This window comes from Phoenix dactylifera, chromosome 2 (genome assembly GCF_009389715.1).
Source record: "Phoenix dactylifera cultivar Barhee BC4 chromosome 2, palm_55x_up_171113_PBpolish2nd_filt_p, whole genome shotgun sequence".
In the NCBI taxonomy this organism is placed as follows: domain Eukaryota; kingdom Viridiplantae; phylum Streptophyta; class Magnoliopsida; order Arecales; family Arecaceae; genus Phoenix; species Phoenix dactylifera.
The window spans coordinates 16,946,081-16,965,793 of NC_052393.1; the positions used below are offsets into that span (position 1 = coordinate 16,946,081).

Consider the following 19,713-nt stretch of genomic DNA (forward strand, 5'->3'; position numbering starts at 1 on the left):
CCTTTGTTAAGCCATTGATCAATGAATCTATTGGTGATCATGGAGCTGACACACTCCCATTGCCGAAATTGGAGAGATGCTGAAAGCTTTTGAAATGAACTTCCAAATCATGAATTTTCCTGATATGAAGTATATAAGATGGTCATGACTCTCTCTTTACAATTGCTTCAAAGAAGACATGTAGCTTGTCGGTGAAGGCTTGATTTTTTATATTTTACTTTTCTATTTATATTAATAATATTTGTATCAATATTTAATATTCAAAAATATTATTAAAATTTAAAGAATTTAACAATGAGATTTATTATCGTTTATTGGAATGGTAGGTCACAAATTGGAACAGAGTATGTGCAAAATTTTCCAATTTGTGACCTACCATTCGATCTTCTATATAAATAGGTATTTTGTTGCATAGTTTTATGACAGGTAATGGACTAATGGGATAAAAAGAAATGTGATGTGATGGGTTTTACGAGCAAAAGAAAAAAAGAGTATTAGTAGCAGTGGCATCCCTATCATGTTGTCTGGTGGAGAGAAAAATTCAAGTAGATTTGGTACAACTTGGAACCACTTCAGTAGGACTTGCGACATTTTGTTGCACCAAAAGCAGTCATAGATTACTAATATTATGTCTTGATCACAGATTCAACGGAACAATGGGTTTCTGGTAGTCACCTGTATTCATGTTTGACAAGTTGGAAATGGATTGCAGTTGGTTTTACGTATCTGAGTTCATTTTTTTCCTTTTTTTTAAGAGAGAGAGAGAGAAGAGAGAGAAAGGAAGGGAGGCCACCCACATTAATATATTCTACACCTTTTCTAATTTTCTTATCTATTTTTCCTGGTTTTGTAACTTTTGTTTGCTGTCTCTACCATCCCCAGCATTTTCAAGAACCAAGTGAAATTTATATGCCGATGAGTTTGTCAGGTTATTACTTAATAATATAGGAAATACTTCTCTTTATTGGCTTATTACTGACAACATCATCTATTTATGTATAATGCAATACATTTATATATGACATATAATGCAAACTCCTGATTGAAGCCCATGCATCTCCATCCTTTACCTTTCAAACACTACCCCAATTCATGGAACCCTTCTCAGCAGGAGAAAAAAGGCACCTCCTTCACTTCTTATACTAACATCTTTCTTTTCTACAGATAAATATAATCTTTACAAACTTCAAGTTAGAGAAGGAAAGAATGATCTTATATTAAAACATAGTTGAAAGTACATTTATCAGATTTACTTCAAAATATTGGTCATCGGCATCATAGATTTACTCTTGCACGTTAAGTAAAGCTGCATTCCATTAGCACAGAATACGTCTGCAAGGAGCGTAAGTTTCACCAAAGCAAAATATTCTTGAACCACCAGCTAAGTAAATGCATTGCAGACATGTCTTTATCCTTTCCTCCGTTCCCTCTCTCCCCTACTCTTTTCCTCCCTGACAACCTATTAGACAGTCATCAGCCAACCAAATATTTTTGCTACAATTCTCATCTCATCTATATTCGCCAGATAATGGCTTCTGCCTCCCTTCAAACTCCAGCTCTCAGCTCAAAACTCGGTCAGAATATCAATAATGGGTCATTTCGACCAACCTGTGCTCGCCGCACCTTCGTTGCTCTTAAACCAGAGAAATGGCCTCATCATAAACACAAGGGAAGAGCAGCATATTTGAAGAGGACTAACATATGGAGACCACCCTGTGTCAGAAGATTAATGGGACCAGAGGAGCCTCATTCTCTGAAGAATTCCACAGACTCACCTCTATCTGATGCAATTCTCGAATTCTACTCATCTATCAATGACAAGGACCTCAAAAAATTAGAGCGGCTCATCTCCGATGACTGTGTCTTCGAGGATTTGACATACTTTAAACCACTAGAAGGAAAGGTCACATACTTCATCCATGCTCCTCGTGATCTCTTAAAGTGATGTGCTTGACAGAAATGCAGTAAGAACTAGGACTTCTGTGCTTTGTATGCAGAGGATCCGCCGCTACTTCAAAGAACTGACAGGAGCCATGGGAAAACATGTGAGTTTCGTCATTGATGGGGTGTTTGAAGGGAAGGAGCTAAATGTTGCAGTAACATGGCATCTAGGTAAGACCTCTTTGATCCATCCAGCTACTGCATGTAAATTTCTCTGATAGCATATTATTATTGCAGAATGGAAGAATGAGTTCATCCCCCTCAGCAAAGGCTGCAGCTTCTATAAATGCTCAAAGAAAGGAGAGGAGCTGATTATCAAGTAGCTAACAAGTTCACTTGATTATTTTTCTTTCCAACTTGGATAACAAGCAATAAACACTGAAATTTAACAACCGCACCCACCATAAGCTTTTTGATCTATGGATCATAATACGTTCACATGTATTGCAGGGAAGCTCGTGTCTTCACCGAGCCACCAATGAAAATAGGTGATCTTGCACTGGTAAGCCTACACAAACAGAATATAGTTTAGATGCCGTGGCTGCAACCCAGGCAAGGTTGACCTTTAGTTCAAAACATGGTGATTTGAGTGCACCTCTGTATCATGAAACCGAATGAGGTAGTCAAAAAAGGTAAAAAAAAAAAAAGCAACCATCACCACTGAAATCTACTGATGTAGGCTTGTTTACTGAAAATTCAGGAAATGATGAAGATAATTATTTCACTATTCGACAAGTTTCCTAAATTGGCTCAGAGTATGTCCTTTCACTTGCATTATCTTTATATTGAATTGCAGTTAAACACAGTCACGGCAATTGAAACTCATGCCTATTATTTGAACTGCAGCTTTCCTGCGCAAGCCTGATGCAATAGTTCATTTCTTCATGAGGATTTACAAGATGCTTGTAGAGCCTCTGATCCTTCCATTTTTGGTGTACTACACCAATTTTTGGAGATATGTGGCTCGAGGGCTTGGTTACGTGCTCAACTTACTAAAGAAAATTCTAAAGCACTTTCTGTGAATGCCATGCAAGAGTTTTTCGTTAGCTGTCATCTCCATTGCTGCTTGACATTTCCAGTAATGAGAGAACAACAAATGCGCCAAGAACAGGTGGCAAAGGTGGCTTGTGAAAGGCTATCAGTAGCTCAACATTGTTATTTGTTACTTGGCCTGCTTCTCCAGGCATCATTCTTTTCATGCTTATTCGGATTTGAAATTGTCATGAATCTTCTTCATACAGTGTCTTTAGTCAAAAAAAAAAGAAAAAAGAAATGAAAAGAAATTAAATGTATTGAAAGTTTGAAACAAATAAAAGGCAAGCATAACATTACTCCATGTCCCTCTTATCGGATGGATTTGCTCGAGAATATTTTTTGCAGGTAATGTTGTGGCTCCCCTCATTTACGGTTTAGCAGTTTAATCCTCACCTGTGAAAAAGTTTTAGGTGTTGAAAAGCCAATTGTATTAAATAATTATAACTGGACACTGTTTCGCATCATAGCAGATTAAAATCAATCAGAAGATTTTACTTCAATGGAATGAAAACCTATGAAAAAAAAAAACCATGCAAACAAGCAATCAGAGAATACGTGGTAGGTCATGTAACAAGCATTGCAGATTACTTGCAATAAACATTTAATTTCTCATCCCACAAGCAACTAATCAAGGCAAATACATAAACTTGAAAGCAGCAGATGAGAAAATAAGGGATTCCTATGTAAACCTCCTACTCATAGCAAGTGATAATGCAAAAGATTCTTCAAACGTTACCAGAGAAGAGCAGATGCCTGAGAACACATAATCTCCAGGATTTCAACACATAATAGGACCAAAGTTTCTTAATATTTCAATAAAACTTTCGACCCAAATTCTCCAAGATTTTCCTTCAAAGAACACAATCTTTCTAGTGTGCTGGCATGGGTTACAGATTCTGATATTTCTGCCAATAAAACAATTACTATTTGTTGCAACTGATATGTTCGAATATCGCTGCTTATTTAAGAATTCACTATACCATATTCATTAATCTATGATCCATATCTACCTTCTAAATTTTGTTGATCCAGAAGTTTTCCAAACATCACACAAAATTTTGTTGAGTTTTTATTTCAAAGCAGGAAAACAAGAAAGAAAAGGAAAGATTATAGGACTCAAATATGCCTAACATGGTAGCTTCGCATGGAGTTCGAGCTTGGTAGATTAAATGGAAACTAAAAAGGGCAGATACCTGAGATGTTTTTATATATATGTCGAGCAGAGGACCAGGTTGCTGAGCCAACCCGTTAACCAGGGGAAGGGGAAAGGACGGGGTCTCCATAACATTTTTAAAGGTCGGGTGTTCATGAAAACAAGAACGCTCCGAAAATCCTAATATATATATATATATATATATAAGTAATACACAACAAATAAATTAGTTATTTAGTAAATTAATATATATATATATATTTAAATAAATTGATATATAATTTTTAGAATATAGTATTCATTAGTATACGGTATACGATCAGATGATACATACTTAATAATTAGTTATTTAGCGACCTAATGCACACTTTCAAGAAAATTAATACATAATTTTTAAAATATCATAATCACCAATATATACTATATAGTCGATGGTACATACTCATCGACTTTCCGAACATACTGTAAGCTTATTAAATACACACCTAGTAATGATCCAATACATACTTCTGTAATAATTCAGGACCTCACCCAAAATGGCTAACTGGAAGGTATTATTTGGGTTCCTTGATCTTGTATAAGTACCCAAGATCTACCCAGCGAATAACCGATGTGAGACTAAACACACGCCCGCACGGATCCTCACATACTCTCCTCGTTTAAGCTCTGACGTCCTCGTCAGGCTAAGAGTTAAAATCTATTCAAATCTAATCACAAATACCAAGATCGGCCCGTGGTTAACCCCAATGGATCCGTGCTGCAGCGTCCCCTAGTCCACATAGGTTATGAGCCGGGTCCATTCTGAACCACTAAATGTCACGCCCCGAATTCGGATCATGACACGGTCGTGCTATTGCAAACCTTTGCCGCAATAACACGCAACCACTTCAAACCTTCCAATCAATTATGAACAATTTCATTCATGAATATAATCATATGTTTCATCATTAAGGATTGATACAGAGCTTCTAAAAATATAATCATATGTTTCATCATTAAGGATTGATACAGAGCTTCTAAAAATATCAGCATTTAATATTCCGTTTTTCCCATAATCCAGAAGCATGTCACGTTCCTTTCTCCTAGAAATCCTATTTATCTGTGAGAACATAAATGAATGGGTGTGAGCTATAAAAGCTCAGTAAGTAACCATGCATATTCTTATCAGATCAAGTATAATGTTTTGCATGCGAGTGCATTATTTTAAGAAACTAACAGTTGTAATAAAGTAAGCATTTCATATAAACAAACCAGTCATAAAACTATACTTGTTCATTTATGCAACTTCATAAACATGATTATGCATCATAAAACTTTTGTCATTACCCCATATTTTGAAATCCGTACTTGCCATTATTCATGCTTTAAAATCCGTACATGCCATTATTCATGCTTTGAAATCCGTACTTGTCATTATTTATGCTTTGAATTCCGTGCTTGTCATTATTCATAATCTGAAAGCCGTACTTGTCATTATTCATGCTTTGAAATCCGTACTTGTCATAATTCCTGCTCTCAGATAATAGTGTAGCTATGGTCCCTATTATTACTCATGATAAGGCCAAAATCTTTACCAACTATTATTCCCCGTTGGCAGGGTCTAAGCCAGGCTATTATAACGCGCTGGCGAGGGCCGTATGCTGAGATATAACCGCTGGCGAGGGCCATAATTTTTGCCAACTATTGTTCCCCATTGGCAGGGTCTAAACCAAGCTACTATAATCCGCTGGCGAGGGCCGCATGCCGAGCTACTGTAACCCACTGGCGAGGGCCATAATCTTTGCCAACTATTGTTCTCCATTGGCAGGGTCTAAACCAAGCTACTATAACCCGCTGGCAAGAGCCGTATGCCGAGCTACTGTAACCCGCTGGCGAGGGCCATAATCTTTGCCAACTATTATTCCTCGTTGGCAAGGTCTAAACCAAGCTATTATAACCAGTTGGCAAGGGCCATACATAGCAATCTGAGAGTTCATAAACCATATCATGCTTTTCATGAATCTTATCTTATAGATACATTGGAAAGTGAATGAGGACATCATGATAAATAAAACTAATGTTCATGTTGAAAACTTTATTTTTCCGTACATCTTTCTACATCATCATAATCATGTGTAAACAATATAATAATCATGATGGATGCTATTTATCTAAAATCATGCAATCATTTGTTAACACATGCTTGATTCTAATTTTGTGAAAACATAAATAATCATATACAATTTCATAATCAAATAGTCACAAGTATTTGATAAAATATAAAATTATATCACGATTACTTACTTTTTCCACAATTCATATGCACAATTCAAATTGCATAAATAATACGTGTTCATCTTATAAAACGTGATACATAATCCATAATAAGATTAAGATAGGTTACTTACCTTAATTTGCTCACTAAATACCAATTCTCTAATACTTAGCAAGATCATTAAATTACATGTCACTTGCACATTTAATTTCTATTTATTTATAATCTTAAAGTCATTTACATCCCATCCATAGGACTCAATTTCATTTTCTGGTGCATAGCCTAATTCAATTTCTGGTTCAGGCCTATGGCCAATTCAATTTCTGGTTCTGGTCTAATCTACTTCCTGGTTCGGATTTGATTCCATTTCTGGTTCAGGTTTGGGTCCATTGCTTACTGGTTCAGTTCTGATCCAATTACTGGTTCAGGTCTAGGTCAATTGCATACTGGTTCAGATCTAACCCAATTACTGGTTCAGATTTAGGTTAATTACATACCGGTTCAGATTAGACCCAATTACTGGTTCAGGCCTGGGTCAATTACATACTGGTTTAGTTAATTCTGGGTTTAAGAATATTGGGCTTGGACCAGGACCCAGCCCGGCCTCGGGCCTTTAAAGCTCGATTCATATGAAGCCCACCACCGGAATCAGGCCCAATTCAGCCCACAACAATTTTTATTTTATTTTTCGTTCTTCTTTTCTTTTTCTTCTTTTTTTTCTTCTTTTTCTTTTCTTTTCTTTTCTTTTCTTCTTTTTCTTTTCTCTCTCTTTTTCTTTCTTTTTCTCCTCTCCTCCTCCCGATCATCTCCTTCACATTTTTAGTCTGACCCTAACCTAGCACTCCATAGATCTGGCCTTAATATTTGGTATCAGAGCCGAGAACAACTCTTGTTCGATGGTGGAAAGGGTGTGAGGCCCAATAGTCCCATATTGAAAAGACTCGGTCCAGAGTCTGGGCATATGAGACGGGTGTCTCCAAATCCTGCATACGCATTTTGAAATGGGTGAAGGACGCTTCATGAAGCCCAGAACTGGACAATATCTGGCAGAGGAGCCCCGCGTTCCCTCCCTCCATGTGGCCCCCACGTGGGCATTGGGTGCCTCACGTACCCCGCGCAGATGGGGGCGTGACAACTTCCAAGTAAATTAGTTGTCGAAATATACTTTATATCAGTACATACTATATGGCTAGATTATACAAATCAAACAATTAATCATATCGCATTTTTTCTTTTTTAAGTTACAAGATCGACGAGCTCCATTAATAGCAAGAGTCTTCTCCAAAAATCCGCTTTCTATATCTACGGTCTCTTCTCCCCAATATGTTTTTTTCTTAAAAATTTTGTTAGAGAATGAAATCATCTAAAACTTTGTTTTTGATTTGATTTCTACGCACCACCTAGTAGTTCTTTTCTTTTCCTACTTATTCTCTTCGATGAAAGGTATAAAACAGCAATTTATCAAATCAAAAACTTACATAATTAGTGATATAATCACTCGGACGAGCTCTAATTCCTTTTCTGCACGATATTTTATCTTTCAGTTAAGCAGTCAAAAATCATGGAAAATCTTGCATGACTTCTTACTATAAATCAGGGTGGTATTGATTAGACACTGACACGGAGCCAAGTCTTGCAATTTTTTAAGTCCACCAAATAATTTTTTGGATATTTATTTATGCATGTATTTGATATATTTTATTTTATTGACGTATTGTAAAGTCTAGTGGGCCAAACAAAGACAACTAAGCCCGGCCCATTTATTAACAGAAGGCCACAAGTTTCAAGATAGACCAAGCTCATATATGAAGCCCATATCTGGCCTGTTAATCTGCTGACTGAGCTAACTCATCTTAATGATACGCCTGATCAAAGAATGATGAAAACCGTACTTGAACATGGTTAAATTTATGGATAACAAATAGATCATAACCAAGAGAATTACCATTTATCCAACAAGATCAGGAATTGAGTACTGAGTCTTAATATTATGGTCCAGATATAATATTTTTCTTTTTCTTTTTTTTTTGCCTTTTAATCCATCAAAGTGATTTACTTTTGGCTCACACATGTTCCTACCGCTTCTCTTTCTAATTCATGTGTGATCTATGCGACTTGTAAAATGAACGCCTGTGATGAATAGCTTCAAGGGGCTTTCTGGATGCTAGAACGAGATATTCCTAGATTAACACTCTGAAATGGAAAGCTTTCTATGAGAAGAGGCGAGAAAGAGGAGGAGTTTCAGGAAACTGGGGACTTCAGTTATCAGATCTGAACTTCCCCGAGATCGGACGAACCACCTGAATTTGAAATGGTTTGCATTATCTCTTAAAATCTAAATAAATGAACCCATTAGAGTGCGTGAAATCTTTCATTCTCCTATCCTCTTCTTATTTTCTTAACTTCAAAAGTTCCACTGACATACAGCTAGCATGTCTTATTGGTCCAAATATTTGTCTTTGGCTTGCAAACATTACCCTAATATCCATTCTCTTTCAAGGTCATCCATTGTCACCACTCCAGCAACATTGAAAATAGACATTTGCATAAATTTAAAGGCTGGTTGGAGTCATCTAAGCCGGCCACATGAGCTCAAGTTGCAGGCTATAGCCTGCGTATTTGGATGCATGGAAATCAAAATAGACACTGGGCTACGACTTAGAGCTATCTTATGACAGATAATTAACTTGCAATCAACATGGTCATAGGACAAATTGGGGTCGTTTGAGTAGGATCTTAAGGGGAAAAAAAATCTCTCATTCTTCCTTTCCCTCTCCTCCACTAATGCAGTCGCCCTCGACATCACTGCCAACCCCGTCACTTGTAGGAGGCCCATGTCCACCTCATACGCCTTGGATTTCATCTCACTTCTTCTCCTGCTCCTCCTTCCCTTCCCCTAGCCTCTTCTTCTCTCTCTCTCTCTCTCTCTCTCTGTGTGTGTGTGTGTGTGTGTGTGTGTGTGTGTGTGTATCCCTCCAAGTTGCTGCCTTGATGACGTCGTCAGCCCTACCAACTCCAGGAGGCTCATGGCCACCTACCCCACTATATATGAACTTCATCATAGCAAACCTCTTCTCCTCATCCGTTGCCCTACTCCCAAGTCCCTCCTAACTGCTACCCTCAATGCTGCTATCGGTCCTTGTCACATCTAAGAGACCCACAACCACCTCCTTTGCCTCGGACCTTATCGTGTTGCACTCCTCCTCCACTCTACCTCCTCTGGCCCGCTCCTCCACCTTCTCCACCCTCTTCAAAGCCTGCATCGCCACTACTCCCTCCCTCCCTATGGGTATCTAAGCTCATGCCACTGGCAGTTTCATTATCAACCTCTTCATCTAGAATGCCTTCGTCTCCATATACGTTGAGTACTTCGATCTAGTGTCCACTTACAAGGTGCTCAACAGAATAACTATCAAAGACATCTCTCTTTTTCCGAAGTCTCCTTGAACTAAGCTTCCTCCTAAGTCAACTATTGCAACTTGAGTTGTAGCGCAACTTGAGTTGTAGTGCAAACTTGAACTGCAGGGTCTAAATAGGCTCTTAAAGGAAACCAGTGCCACCTAGTGTTGATTGGTGGAACCTAATATGGACAACACCAGACATGACCTAAAATGGACAATGTCGAGTATGTGATGGGTCATTTCATTTTTTGGACTAATATATTTTCGCACATGCATAGCACTGGTTTACAAAGAAATAAAAAATTAGGATAGATTCCCTTCTAGAGCAGGAACCGAGTAAGTTGAGGAGGAGGAAAAAGAAATAGGTAAACTTCATAATATTTCGAGTTCACACTCTGCAATTATGCATGTTCAATGCATCAATTCAAAAACCAACAAAGTTAATAATCTTGTAAAAAAACTAAAAATAGACTTTACTCGGATTAACGTGGCCTTCAAGATTTTCCATCATGCTGGCACTTAATTATGCAGTGCATGAGATATGATTTTCTTCTCATTTTTCTAAATATTCTTGAAATACAATATAATAATATAATATATTATAATAAATAGAAGATTTTAATAGCTAAATTTTTGTTACATATTGAGCGATGAAGTTTAATAATGACCAAGCAGAAAGTCTTGTTATTAGTACTAGCATCATAACACTACAAAAAAAAAAAAACAAAGCCGAATCTTGAATGCCGACGCTATGGAAAAGCGTCGGCAAATTTGGCTGCCGCTAGAACTTTTACCGATGCTTCTAATAAGCGTCAGTAATTTAAAGGAATCCACGACGCTTAAAAGCGTCGTCATAGTCCTCAATTCCAAATGACGCTGGGAAGCGTGGGAACTGGAAGGCGAAGCTGTTGCGCGTCATTGTTCTTCCAGATCTACAACGACGGTTATAAGCGTTGGGATAACACGACGCTTATAAGCGTCTATTTTAGACGACGCGTATAAGCATTGTCGAAGGCGAGCACACCACCCTAACCCAGCGACCGACCCCGATCGAGCCCTCATTTCTCCTCTCCGGCGCTGCTCGAGCTTCCGTGTTGCTTCTCTCCGGCGCTGCCCTAGGTTCCGTCTTGCTCCTCTTCGACGCTATCATCACTTCCATCTTGCTCCTCTCCGGTGCCGGCCATCCGATTCCAACCCCTTCTCCTCCTCCCTCCTCTCCGGCGCCGACCGACCGACCCCAACCCCTCCGCCCGAGGTATTTTTCTCCTCCTCCCTCCGCTCCCTCCTTCTCCGCCTCCTCTTGTTCGTGTGTTCGTTGGTGTTTCTTCCAAATTTTACTGATTCTCTTACTTGGCCTCCGCCCGAGGATCTCCTCCTCCTCCCTCCTCTCCGAAACCGTCCGAGCAGCCCTCAAGCCTCGATCGAACGGTATCCCTCCTTTCCGGAGACAGGCGTCGACCGAACGGCCTGAAGCAACGAGGTACTGTTCTTTTTATCTAATTTTTATTTAAAGGAAAACCCAGGTGGGATTTCATTACCACCCGGAGGAAACATTCCTATGATTTCTCGAAAACAACCTTAGTATCTTCATGGTAACTCCATTGAACTGGGTTAACATTAAGGAACAACCTTTCTTCATCAAAGAAAAAAGATAGAATTAGGGAAGGGACCTTATTTCTTGATTAATTACATTAACGAGATATACACAATTTTTTTCCTTTCTACTGCACAACATATTATTTCCTCATTTTACAATTTTAGATATTTCATGTACAATGCATGTGTAATTTACTAGTATTTATATAAATTTTTATTAATACTGGGGTTTATTACTCATTTTTATTAATACTGGGGTTTATTAATACTGCTTTTCACCGACTGCTAGCTAGTCAACGAAAGCCAGGATTTTGATTATTTTCTTCCATGAAAGACCTTGTGAAGTAAATTGTTTATTTTATTTAGTGTTTGGTAAATCCCAAAAGCTTCAAAAACTTATGTGAAATTCTGTTCAAGTTAGTGCAGTGAAGTAGTTTGATGTTCAAATATCTAAAGATGCTCTGGTATCCCTTGCATACCCTTGTTGATTTAAATTATCACAGAATATCATTAGGTTGTATCTACTTTTCTGCCGCTTCTGAACATCTCTCTTTAAGCTATCCAGCACATTATTGACATCCTATTTAGTACAATGGCATGCCGTATATCGGGATAGAGTGAAGCTTTCTTTTGCTTCATGTGCATGCCGTATATCGGTTTCTGTATTGCTTTGGATATTCTTGCATTACACTGCATATGTTGGGCGATTTGTAGAAGAGACATGGTTGTGTTTTATACTAACCTCAGCACCATAGGTCCCTAGGAGGATAAAAGCAATACTCATCGGTTTGACAAAGAATTGGGAAGCCTTATTTGACTCCAACTAGGTGTTGAGGCGCACAAACCTGTGCTTGTGCCTAAATTTGTAAATGATCAATAGATTCATAAGAAGAACTGTAGTATGTTCTGCCCTATTGGGTTGCTTGTTTGGTGTGCCAAATTGTGATATCAAGATATTGAAAGAGAAATAGATCATCAAGAACTACGTTAAATTATAGTACATAGTTTTCATTAATTCATTCAAAGTGGAAATCAAGATCTTATCATCTTTAAAATGTCATATTTGAAGATTGCACATGTCAGAAGTTACTAAATTGGTCATATAATGGACTAAGTCACTTCCAGAGTCACTAGGAGTAGATATCTTTGCTTTAGAATGGCTTAGTAGCCCTCGTATATTGGCTCTACATTAGCCCCCCTCTTCTTTCTTTGTCTCAGTCTGCTTCGATCCTTTATGTCTTTCCTCATCTCTCCTCCACTGTTTCTATTTAAAGGCAAAACATGTTTTCTTCTCTATGTTCGCCGTAACTGATTGGCACAAATCAAATGCATCTGGAGGAATCAATAAGGTTCAAGGATGCCTTTTCCTTTCCTAAACATAAAATAATTACATCTTATTGCCTTTTTTCTTTTGGGTGCCGCGCTGTCTTAATACCGCCATAAATTCTGATTGTTTATCAAGAACTAGCTTGGTATAAAGATCGCAAATGCAAATCTGGTTGCACCCATCGAAGAAAAAGAAATCAAATATCTTTTCTCTTAACAGAAAGCAACACTATAAGAATATTTACTCATAGATTACCAGGATCACTCTTAACATTTATCAACCATCCTAGCAAAACATTCAATAACATAAATCCTTGCAGTTCCGATTTCCGAAAACTCCCAAGACCAGCAACATCGAGCCACCCCAAATCAAAACCATAAACACCAAAGAGATCAAAATCCCCAGCAAACATGCGCAGCTGCTAATACATGCAATTCAGATTCTGTGCCGACACCAAATTCATCGATCGACCTAGAATCCAAATTCTGGTGTAGCATGTTCTGCGTTTTCCTATGTATTTTTTTCCCTGTTTTTATAAGTTAACGGTAAAGAATTTAATTCTTGTCATGGGTACTGCCCGAAAATTGTGATTTTAAATCCAGACTTTTCACTTTTTACAATGAAAGCAAAAGCTCTTCTTCATGCCTCTTATTTCCAATCGAATCATTATATATATATATATATATATATATATATATATATATATATATATATATATATATATATATATATATATATATATATATATATATATATATATATATATATATATATATATATATATATATAATATAACTGCAAAAAAGTTTATAAAACTGCAAATTCTGATATATATATATATATATATATATATATATATATATATATATATATATATATATATATATATATATACACGAAATTCTGATCTTTTATTTGAGGAGTCCATGTACAACAATATGCTCCCATTCTATTGAAACATCAGCTCTGGTAGATTTGCACGGTCAATTTATGCTGCTTATTTTCCAACACCACTTCCATTGGTAGTATACTCTTCAGCCAAGAAGGCACAGTGCCGGATATGTATTTATCATATACATATATATATATATATATATATATATATATATATATATATATATATATATATATAAAATAAAGTAACCCTTATTTCTTTCTTTCCTGTCTGTTTTACTATTTGAGAGATATGAATATGTTCACTTTCCCATTGTATAAAGGAATGAATTCTTGTATTCTGGTGAAACTTGCTGACAGAGTACATCTAGAAGATGTGGTAAAGTATGGGTTGATTCTTTAATCTGTTTGTGTAGATGATTGGTATCAGCCACTTGAGTGATGGATTGGTATCATTCAGTATTGTCTGGACTTTATCTTCTTTGTTGAGATGTCCCAATTTTGTTTATCTTTTTTTTTTATAAACTGTAGTTCAATCGGTATTCTAATAGAAAGGACAAAAGTTGAATAAATAAGTTGAGATCCAGTACCGAATATATGGATGGAGTTCATAATTTCATTTCTCCTTAAATCAGTCTTCAACTATTCCATTGGTTGACATGGCACAGAAATTCATGTGATCAAGCAAGTGGCATTTAGTTGCGGAACACGAGGAACTTTTCAGACGACTAAATAAATCAAAAATTAACTTCAGGAAACCTGAAATGTTTGTTTGGAGCTTGATGAACATGATCGCCAGTGGATTAACTCGAAAAACGAGACCTCTAAATAAATCATGTCAAATTATTTTCTTATCCATGGGCTATCCCAATATCACATGCAGGGAAATGCATGTGAAACCCTTATAATATCTTCGATTTTATCTACCTTATCCCCTCCTCTTCTTGGCCCAACGTCAACTAATTATTTGAATATTCCACTTTCTCAAGTTGCCACCCTAACAAGCATAAGTTTTTTAATTAACTAATTATAACTAATTACGACACCCAGCGGATAGTCCCGCATGGAAAGCATTTGATGATAGACATCCTGAATTTACTTCTGATGTTCGGAGTGTTAGGCTTGGTTTAGCTACTGATGGGTTTAATCTATTCCGAACGATGAGCTCAACATACAGCACTTGGCCGGTTGTTTTGATTCCATATAATTTGCCGCCATGGATGTGTATGAAACAGTCTTTAGTAATTTTGTTAATGGTTATTCCAGGTGACAAGGGCCCAGGTAATGATATTGATATTTTTCTACAGCCTCTAATAGAGGAAATGAAACAAATATGGGAGGGTATTGATGCATTTGATGCTTTTGCTGGCCAAAATTTTAAATTGCGTGCAACTCTTATTTGGACTATCAATGATTTTCCTGCATATGCTAATTTATCTGGTTGGAGCACTAAGGGGCGTATTGCATGTCCTTCTTGTGGAGATTCAACCCATTCATATTGGTTAAAACATGGATGAAAGTTCTGTTATATGGACCATCGTCGGTGGTTAGAAGCAAACCATCCATTTCGATTTTAGAAAGACTTGTTTGATGGTACCATAGAGTTGCGATCTGCCCCTATTCCACCAACTGGAACTGAAGTCTTTAGACAAATGCATGGCACCAATTATATACCGGGTAAGGTCTCCAAATGTTCAAAGAAGAGGGGAAGGGAGCATGTTGCCAGCACAATGAATGAAGGATTAGTAGCAGAGGTTGCTGAGGATGTTGACAACTTTTTTGAGAATGAAGACAACGTATATGGTTAGAAAAATGATGATGACTCAATGGCAGCATCTACACAGAAACAACTATGGAAAAAAAAGAGCATTTTCTTTGATTTACCTTATTGAGAGTATAATCTTCTTCAACATAACCTTGATGTGATGCATATAGAGAATAACGTTTGTGATAACCTGATTGGAACATTGTTAAATCTTGATGGAAAGACCAAAGATAACTTGAAAGTACATCCTGATTTGAAAAATATGGGCATAAGACAAGAGCTTCATCCGACAGAGCTTGCCAATGATAAATTTTATATACCTCCTGCATGTTATACAATGTCTACTCAAGAGAAAGATCTTTTTTCTAACAGTTCTGAAAAATATGAAGGTTCCTGATGGGTACTCATCGAATATTTCACGATGCGTAAATCTCAAAGAGCGAAAACTTTCAAATCTTAAAAGTCACGATTGTCACATTTTGATGCAAGATATCTTTCCATTGGCTTTCAGATCGTCAACACTGAAACAAATTTTCGTAATTGTTTCTCAATTGTCATCATTCTTTGAGGCATTATGTTTCAAAGTTCTTGATCCTAAAGAGCTTGATCAATTGGAGTCTAATGTTGCACTTACACTATACCATATGGAAAAGATCTTTCCTCCTGGATTTTTTAATATTATGGTTCATCTACTCATTCACTTAGCGGCGGAAGCTAAACTTGGTGGACCGGTTTACTAATGATGGATGTATTCTATTAAGAGGTGATTTTTCTAAACTCTAATGTTCATATTTAATAATCAGTTTGATTTTGAAATTTATTTTAAAAATTTATTGTTGAAGGTTTCTTGTGCGCTTAAAAGATTATGTACGCAATCGAGCCTATCCCGAGAGCTCAATTGCTGAATGATATATTGCCGAGAAGTGTTTGACATTTTGTTCGAGATATCTTGAAGGTGTTGAAACAATTTTCAATCGACTTCAAAGAAATTGTGATATCATAGAGAATGCAGATATTTACAAGTTCTCATCTGGTGGAAGAGTTTTGGCAAAAGTTGAAAGTGTTGTTCTTGACCAGAAATCGTTGGCACAAGCACATCGCTATGTCTTACTTCATAGTGATATAATATCCGAGTCTCGCAGGTTAGTACGGTTAATTAAAATCTAAATTTACTGTCATGTTAGAAGAATATAATATTGATGGTTAATTAAAAATTTTTAGATCATGCAGAGAATTTTTAATAGCTCAACGAAGTCTCAACCATAACATTCATCCTACACCAAGGATTTATTTCCAGAATGGCTTTTCAAACAGGTTAGATGCCTAATATATTAAGTTTTCTTAAAAAAATTTTATAGAGAGAAATTAATCATTACTTTCATAATTTTTTTAGGTACCAATGATGATAGAGAGAAATTATTCTGAAGAGTTAATAGTCATTGCTCGAGGTCCGAATAATATTGTCAACAGATATGATGAGTTTATTATAAATGGTTTTAAATTTCATACTAAAGAACGTGAAAAATTTAGAAAAAACCAAAAAGTGGAGTTATGGTTGAGGCGAACAGAAAAAATTATTATGGTGCTCTAACAGATATTTATGAGCTGGATTATTATGAAAAGTTTAAGGTAGTATTATTTCGATGTGATTGGGTGGATATAAACTCACCTAGAAGTTTAAGGCAGGATATAAATAGATTCATACTTGTAAATTTTTCAAGCTCGACAAATATTTTTTGTGCAAAACTCAAAAGATAAAAATTGGTATCTTGTTATTAAGACGAAACCTAGAGACTTGTATGATATGGGAAAAAGGTTGGAAGAGGAGGACGATGATACTTATACTCAGTGTATGCCTTATAATGTTGTGCCAACTGATGAAGTAAATGTGCCAACGAGTTTGATTAGGATGAATGTTGAATGAGAATGTTGTTTTATAATGGTAAGTAAAATTTATGAAGCATACGTTGAATGAGTTATATATTCTCTTTTATTAGCCCTTTATTTAGTATAAATTTATCATTTAACCAAATATTGATTCTTTTTTGTGCATACCAGGTAACAATATGCCCCGAGCCTCCTGCTGATTGTCCGGAGGATGAGCTCCAGATCTAGGGTAATTCGATTTAAAGTTTATATTTTATGTTCATATTTGTCTTCAATTTTTTAAGACATTTTATTTAATTTGAATAGATGGACAAGGGACGGTGAGGACGAGACGGGGACCCACTCAAGCGAAGGATGTGTGGAAGCTTCCTCCCGGTGAGAAGATCATCATCCGATGCAACGAATTAGGGCAGCCCATCAATAGAGTTGGAAGTCTTCTATCAAGCTTTTTAGGATCGACTGCACACAAGAGTCAGTTGTGTCCGCTCAACTATATGAAGTGGAATGGCATGCTTTCTTCGTATAAGTTTGAGCTTCTTAGACTCATACAGGTAATGAATTGAATTTGTTCTTTTTAATTTGACACCTTCTGTATGTTAATTTGCTTACTACCATAATTTTACTTTTGAGGTTTAATATTATTATAACATTCTATATCTTGTTGTAGGGTAAGTTTGTACTCCCTCCAGAGAGCCATGATTGGGTGCTAAAGTTCCTCAACCGCAAATGGAAAGATTATAAAGCAAAATTGAAGACGGACTTCAAGCGCGAGGGTATGACAGAGGAGGAGGTTGCTCGTGTGACTCCTCCTGATGTATACCCTCAGCAGTGGAGGGAGCTTGTTTACTACTGGTTTTCTAAAAAGGACAGGTCACGTATATTGTTTCAATATCTTATATTATCTTTATTATTAATATAGATTGCAAATATATACATTGAATCATATTATACTGTGTGCTTTTATTTTGGCAGACATATTCTAATATTGGTAGAGCTGCACGAGCATCTCAAGCAGTTCCTCATACTTCAGGCTCGAAGAGTTATGCGAGACGTAGAAATGAATTCGTAAATTCTTTTGAAACTATTTGAAACTCTACTAACATATAGCACGTATCATGATATATAGTTTGCCAATATACTTTCTGTATGTGTAGATAGTAGAGCATGGAAGGGAGCTTGGTGAGGTAAAGTTTTATAAGATGACCCACACTCACCGAGATGGCAGCTTTGTCCGGGACAAATCAAGAGATATAGTTGTATGTATTCATTTTTTATTTGATCACAATTTTGTTATTAATTTTACTTCTTTTAAAATATTAATGTGACTATTTTTTTTTGAGAGAGATATAGGAAAAAGCTACAAATCTTATTTCAAAGCGTGTCGGGGAGTCATCATCATCTGACGCGGCCAGTCGCGTCGAGGCTCAGGTCTATGCTGAATTGATGAGCCCAGAACGTTATGGTCGCGTAAGGGGTTACGGTGTCGGAGTTACCCCCACTCAGCTATCTGCAGTGAGCCGATATACCCAAGATGCCAGACAAGGTACTAGCACTGCAGAGGTTTGTAGTTTGAAGACAGAGATGGCACAGATAAAGCAATCATATGAGACAAGGATAGAGGAGATGAGGCAGAGTCATATGACTGATATGGCGGAGTTGAAGCAGAGCCAAGAGTTGAAGATACAATCTTTGCAGGATCAGCTTGACCATATTTCATCTTTTTTGCAGAGATTTGCTCCTCCGGTACATAACTAAATCTATTTGAATATTTTATGTAATTATAATGTATTCTTGTATGAGCGTGATGACTTTCGTATTTTTAGTTTCTAAAATACTTTTTTTTCTTGTAGGTTGCTGATACTTCATCTGCTCGTAGAGATGATGATGTCGTCGACCCTTGATACATATTGTAGATTGTATACTTAGGAATTTGAGATGTATATTTTTAGAATGTTTTTGAAGTACAATGTAATCAAATATGATAATATGAATATTTTGAATGAAAAGTTCTTGTTTGTGACGTGTATTTTGTTATATATGTGATTTAGTGTATTTATTTTGTTAGAATTTAATGTATACAGAGTATTAAAAATTACTTTTACGAAAAAAAAAATTTTAAAAAATTCTATTGCCGACGCTTTTAAGCGTCGGAAATAGCAAGTGGCACGAAATCTGGCACGCCTTTAACGACGCTTTATAGCATCGGCCTAGTTCAACAGCAACAACGTTGGTCCAAGTTCGCCGACGCTTTTAAGCGTCGGTTACCCCCGGATGAACGATGCTTAAAAGCGTTGGCATAGATCGATGACGCTTTTTTGACGCGTCGGCCTAAATCAAGCCCACGCCCACCTGCCCGACGTCTTACCCACGCTTTGGGGGGCATTGGCAGGAAATCTACCGACGCTTAAAAGCGTCGGTAAAGACCAAACAAAGCGTCCGGAGATATCCTTTCTTTTTTTT

The 19,713-nt window shown here is 36.8% G+C and overlaps 1 protein-coding gene across 1 annotated transcript; it reads left to right on the forward strand.

The window, feature by feature from the left end:
• Positions 1-1,069: 1,069 nt before the first annotated feature.
• On the forward strand, positions 1,070-3,262 carry LOC103698273. The gene is made up of 6 exons (XM_008780266.4): positions 1,070-1,903; positions 1,998-2,112; positions 2,179-2,260; positions 2,392-2,443; positions 2,642-2,696; positions 2,788-3,262. The coding sequence occupies exons 1-6, from the start codon at positions 1,403-1,405 to the stop codon at positions 2,961-2,963; spliced, it is 981 nt and encodes a 326-aa protein (XP_008778488.2). The 5' UTR covers positions 1,070-1,402; the 3' UTR covers positions 2,964-3,262.
• The last annotated feature ends 16,451 nt before the right edge of the window (positions 3,263-19,713 follow it).

Coding starts and splice junctions, on each gene's coding strand:
- LOC103698273 (XM_008780266.4), top strand. CDS start 1,403: ATGTCTTTATCCTTTCCTCCGTTCCCTCTCTCCCCTACTCTTTTCCTC. Junction 1,904..1,997: donor TTAAACCACTAGAAGGAAAG/GTCACATACTTC, acceptor CTTTGTATGCAG/AGGATCCGCCGCTACTTCAA. Junction 2,261..2,391: donor GGAGAGGAGCTGATTATCAA/GTAGCTAACAAG, acceptor CATGTATTGCAG/GGAAGCTCGTGTCTTCACCG.